This window comes from Anneissia japonica, unplaced genomic scaffold, assembly GCF_011630105.1.
Source record: "Anneissia japonica isolate Jap-2015-1 unplaced genomic scaffold, ASM1163010v1 scaffold288092_len240290_cov174, whole genome shotgun sequence".
In the NCBI taxonomy this organism is placed as follows: domain Eukaryota; kingdom Metazoa; phylum Echinodermata; class Crinoidea; order Comatulida; family Comatulidae; genus Anneissia; species Anneissia japonica.
In genome coordinates, this window is record NW_022688036.1 from 1133 (window position 1) to 7247 (window position 6115).

The window sequence follows — 6115 nt, forward strand, 5'->3', positions numbered from 1 at the left end:
CACGGTTCTCTTTGAAGATTCAGTACACCGCGCTAGCTTCGCTCATTGGCTGTAGATAAGTAGATAAATGTGTTGTGACTCCTTCTAAATAACAACTCCCTGCTCCGAACTTTATTCATTTGGCCTACATAATAGTTTCATATTGCTGTACTCCAACATCACTGGCGCATGGTAACAACCAACTGATGCAGACCATTTCCGGTCACACATTACTCTCCATAACACAGCACCCCCTAGTTCCGTCACCTCTGGGTTCTAGTTTTTTCTCTATACTCTTTGGTTCTAGCTTGGTTCTAGTTTTGCCGTTTTGCTTACCTATAACATAGAGGGCGTTTGTCCTCGACATCATGTTTATAAATATTAATGATGTGTACTGTAATGATTGTTGTGAGTTGGAACATCATGGTTGGAAGTATCCGTGTTGTCAGAAAGTCATTAGAAGACAGATCATGGTCAGATCCTGAATTTATTCGTAGATAGAGGCCAGGATCGTTAATAAGTTTAATCAATCATTTTGTTGTTGCAATAGTAGTAAATCATAAAGGTTAGTGAAATAAGGACTTGTTGACTAGCCTAGCTAGGCCTATGCTTTACCTAGGCCTATAGGCCTAGCGGCTAGCCTAGAGTAGAGGGCTGTTGCTAGTTTGGCCTACTGTAGACACAGCACAACTCTCAGTTAATTTCCCTATTCTTCTGTTTACCTTTGCAATTTTACTTTTGTTCACTTATAATATTGTTATTTAATTAGTAAGTTTGGACGCACCGCTGATTAGTGTGTGCCACTACTGTAAAAATGTGTGTGTGTGCCAATAAAAACTGAAACTGAAACTAAACTGAGTCACAAGTGGAACGTGAAATTTCGATGCTTTTGTAGCCAGATTTGCGAGAAAAAATTTCAGTTACACGTATTTCTCGACTGACGTCAGTGGTATCTGTAGTTTGTAATTTGTAAATTGTATGGCAATAATGGTGCATGCCCTTAATAATTTGTACAAGGGAATTTATGCACTTGTCAATTGTAGTCCATGCCCCCTTCCGGCCCTCCATCTGCAGATTTTTTAAAACGGTTACATGCATATGAAAGTCCTGTCCTCCTCCCGGCAATGCAGTACATCGTTTTAAAGTACATCCCCGGCTAAGTCCCCACCAATACCGCCATACACACCCCAAACCACAGCTCTAATGTATAAAATTCCTGGGCCATCCAAGGCCTGTTACATCTACAGGTAAATTTTATGTACGTCCCGGGTACATCCCCGGCTCAGTCCCAGCTAGTGCCTCGCTATGGCCCAGGTTGGGGGAGGGAGGAGGGGGACTACAATTGACAATGTGCATTACGCCCACAAACCTTGTAGGCCTAGTAATTAATATTTCCCTGTGTGCTTTTTTCATGGATAAATAAACACCACTGCTTTGCACATGGATGCCTTGCCTTAGCTAACCAGTTGCGTGTATTTCTTTGTGAAAATGAGTACCCGCACATACTTATTTTCACAAAGCATTTGCATCCCCTCTTGGAAAGAGGGAACTTCGAAATAATTGTCTCCATATCTTCGCTAATTAATTATCATAATTTAGCTTATACTTATGCATGGAGGGAGCACTTAAAATGTACAATAATAATTTCACTTGCAGATAAATCTGGCCCCAGTTATTTATTATGCTCTTAAATCTATTTAAATCCTGATTTTTTTTTTCTCTTTTTCAGAGGATTCGTTTCATAGTACCTGAATCAGAAATGTCAGATTTTTTCAAAGGTTACCAATTTGCACTTGAGCTTGACTATAGCATCCGCTATAAACAGAAGCAAGAACTGAAAAAGAAAGTAACCAACAATGGTGGAACAATATCATATATTTTGACGAAAAAGGTAAAATGTAGAAAAGAATTATAATGGGGCCTGTACGGAGCGTAAAATATACTCCGTATTCCATGTAATTCTCTGGTACTACTTTTTCCGGCACTGCTCAAACACTTGTATTTGTGCTTTGCTATCTGGGTATCTTAGCAAGTACTGGACTTGAGAAAAACGATATTGGCAAGGGGGAGGGGGGTCAATAAATAATGTTAATTAATTTGTCCAGGCCTCTTAAAAGGAATGTACAGTACACAATTTCATTGGCTGCTTCATCAATTGGGGACTTTATTATATAATATATTAATAATAATAATAATAGTAATTTTGGCTTATATACATGTAGCGCATGATGCTAAAGCCTCAATGCGCTTAACAATAATCATAATGTATTAAGGTAATCTTTATTATATATATCTTTATTATCAAGATCTCAGTACCTAATTGTGTAATTTTTGTATACAATTTCCTACCTTTTAAGACCAACTTCCTGGTAGTAAGTAATATCAACCAGGCTGATTCGACATATAAAGGTCGAACCGCGCAAAAGAATGGAACACCAATTGTGACTATTGAGTTTATCAACCAGTGTGATAAGCAACAGCGAGTTGTTGATGCAACTGATTACCTTGCCACTAGTAGCAAGCAATTGTCAGAATTTGAAGCAGGAAAAATAAAAGGTAACTAATTCTAATCAGCATGTTTCATATTAAACATTTTTCTAATGCCATGACTGTTCTACAAACTTTAAAATTTTAAGTGACAAATTTGTGATATGCCCATATCACCCAAACAGATTAACAGAGTTTTAACTTGAAGAGTTACTATACTGTTTATAATAATAATAATAATGATAATAATAATAATAATGATAATAATAATAATAATAATAATAATAATAATAATATTAAATAATAATAATAATGTATAGATGTAATTTTTTTTTGACGTCAGGTAGGGCAAAATTACATCTATACATGTTTCTCCTGACGCAAATCTAGTTATTGTCTATTATTCCATCACAAAAATAACAAATACTATCAATAATAATAATAATAATAATAATATATTTTTTCATTATCATTACCATTTTATAATCTTTTATGACTTTGTTTTTATTGTTACTACTTTTATTACTTTTACAATTACTATTGCTACTCTACTTTTTCACTAACTTTAATTTTTATGCTATAGCTAAGAATCCTCCAAAGAAAATTAGCGCCTTGAAGACGTCTTCATTCAATGTGAATGCGATACGGTATGTTGTATTCAGTTTTTCTGTTATTTCCAAGCAATAGCTTTTTCATACCTTAAACTTACAATCATTATGCCGTAAAGAAAATGGGTGTTATTTTTTTTGAAAATTACTGGCATTTTAAAAGTTTGTACCCTAGGTTTGGAGAGAAATTCGGCATCGATAAGACAGTTGTGCCATCATCATTTAGACAATATTTTCGTGCATTAAATATACCATTTTGAATGTATCTATCAGATATCTAGTGTACAGCAGAATTTTAAAGAATTTCACAAATTTGTATACTGTACTATATTATATATGCTCACTGTATAGGTTAAATATGTATTTATTGTACTTTACTCCAAGATAGAGATGGCAGGTTGTAAAGGAAAAATTCCTATTCCCATTAGGAATCAAATGCCATTTACATATTCTGAACACATTAGTATCATTATTTAGCAAGATTCTTAACAATGATTATAAATATAATACAATTTATAAGATTCAAGATAATTGTTTAATATTTACATATTACACTCAGGTAGACACATTTCATGTGCTTTATACTCTGTGTTATTAAATAAATTGAACCTTAAACTTTGACTATACTAATTGCTTTTTATTGAATATCACTATCATATAGTTGTGTTTACTGTAGATAAATTCAGTACCATTTCTGTCTTTGGAACTCTCACCTAAAAGTGTCTCTATAGCCATTTTCAGACAGAGGTTCCATCCAGCAATATTGCGGTAAAAAAATACTGTTACATTTAACGATATAATCATTCATTCCAACCAATATTGCGGTAATTATTGTTGTAATATAAACGCCTTTTCTACGAATACGTACTCGCAGTATGCCATTGGTAATTGGTGTAAGCAAGAGTAAGATTGCCTGCTAGGTCTAGACACCTACTGTACACATTATATCAATATTTCCAAGTATTTCAGTTAGCTGTGTTTTGCTGTACGCAGAGTCACCACCCCTACCCCGAATAATATGTAATTGAGTCTTAAGGATAATAGGGGCAATTTTATTATTTTGTAGCTCATTTATAATCTAATTATCTTGAACATTGGAAAATTTCTTAAATCTGTCAAATTTACCATTATGCTAACAATTCTGTTCTACCTTTTCTCAACATTTGTCCAATTCGCTATTTTTCTTAAGACTGAGTAAAGTAATATTATGTGACCCTCTTTTGACACACGCCGGAACACAGCTTAACAGCAATATTGCGATAATACGTCTTAGATGGAACATTGCATAACCCCAGTATTGCAGCTGCAGTTAGCCCTGACTTACATGTATCAGAAAGCAATGACAGGATATTTCCCGCAATATTGCGGTAACATAGCTCTCCATGAAATGGCTTATGGTTCTGCCTTTAGACTTTGTCATGCTATGTGTCCTGTCATGCCGAAACCTCTCTGTGAAATGGACGCCCTTATTTATATTTACATCTCCTAAAATAATTTAAAACAATCAATCCATTATTCTCCATCCTCCTCTCAATTTAAATCACTTCCGAAAACTCACCTTTTCAATAGCTATTACATCGCGCTCCGAGACTTCAGTAATGAGAACTTTAAAAATGCTCTGATTGTTCTTATTTTTTTTTAATAATAATTCCGAATTTACATTTCTGTACTTCCACATTTTACAAATTAACCAAAAAGTGTTTTATTTATCAGAGTCTGGACATGGGGTGACAACAAAGCTCCTGACTTTGATGAAGACAGTTATGAAGTTGCTAAGAGCTCTCTCCTATTGGTGAGTTCGAATCACATAAATTTTGCATTTGATCTTTATTACAGCATCATTAATGGAGTCTTGAGTACCGACGATGCGGTGCTGCCTGATGATTGTCGGTAGCAGTCTGAAAGGTTGTCTTTGAAATGATCTGTTACCCACGTGTCATAGCGTTTCTCCGTAGAATTGCGTTGGCCAATGACCATTGGTCTCAACAAGTGGATAGATTTATTCGGCGTAAATACTAAGGATAACCCACAATTCATTCATTCATTCATTCCTTCATTCGTTCGTTCAATCATTCATTCATTCATGCATTCATTCATTCATGCATTCATTCATTCATTCATTAATTCATTCATTCAATCAATCATTTATCTCTGTTTTAAAGTTTCCAATATATTTATTTTTGTTTACTTTATCATTTTGTTAACAGAGTTCATCAAAACCTAATCGTGATGAACTGTTTTACCAAATCGAGCTTCATGTTTTGCCGATTGCCAACCAGACAGCTGTAAATGAAGAACAATACTGCTTCAGAGTATTCAGTCACCATGGAAATTGCAAGAAAGTCAAGGTACATTTATGGAACATTTTGTTTTTAGAATTGCTTTTTAGTTCATGCAGCTTTGAACATTTTAGGCCCTCGGAGTTCTGTTGCTTCTAATAGTGTTGTTGCTGCTGTTCTTGCAACAGACTTAGAGGCATATCTAGGGGTATTTAATTGAAGCAGTAAGAAGTGAGGGGCTTGATGATGAAGTGAGGGGGCATTAGCTGGCAGAATCTGTTTTATTATCAAATTTGTATGTTGTTATTGTATATGGAATCCCATTTTAATGTTTATCGCGTACTTTGACTTTTTTACACTTCTGTAACATAAATTGTTTTGATGCCTTTTAGTCTGTATTTTAGTGTTTTATATCTATATATTTAAAGTTTTACCATATATAATCGTTGTACCTGTTTATATAGGACCCCCCATTCAAATTAAGTTTTACTTTTTAAAGAAAACTTTCATGGGCCATCCATGCATCATCCTTTATTGTTATTTGTTTGTCCTGCCTTGAGTGAATTTTTTCTGTTTTGTAAAATATTGATAATGTGAAATAAACTTAAAACTTTACTGAAAAAATAAAAGATTGTATGAGGTGATTTTTAACTACTGTTAAATTGTAATATTTTTTGCTTCTAAAATTTCTAATTAAGTGAGACTGGGGAGGTTTCTTGAGAGGGCCTCACCCCCCTCTCCACTCGTCTCTTATACACATCT

The 6115-nt window shown here is 34.4% G+C and overlaps 1 protein-coding gene across 1 annotated transcript in view; it reads left to right on the forward strand.

Moving 5' to 3' along the window:
• Positions 1-375: 375 nt before the first annotated feature.
• Positions 376-6115, forward strand: part of LOC117121167 (protein mono-ADP-ribosyltransferase PARP4-like) — a 67404-nt gene continuing 61664 nt past the window's right edge. Inside the window, exons 1-6 of the mRNA XM_033266275.1 lie at positions 376-544; positions 1709-1870; positions 2337-2535; positions 3050-3113; positions 4788-4866; positions 5282-5422. Of these exons, the coding sequence (XP_033122166.1) occupies positions 1739-1870; positions 2337-2535; positions 3050-3113; positions 4788-4866; positions 5282-5422 (615 nt within the window). The 5' untranslated portion in view covers positions 376-544; positions 1709-1738. The remainder of the gene's footprint in view (positions 545-1708; positions 1871-2336; positions 2536-3049; positions 3114-4787; positions 4867-5281; positions 5423-6115) is intronic.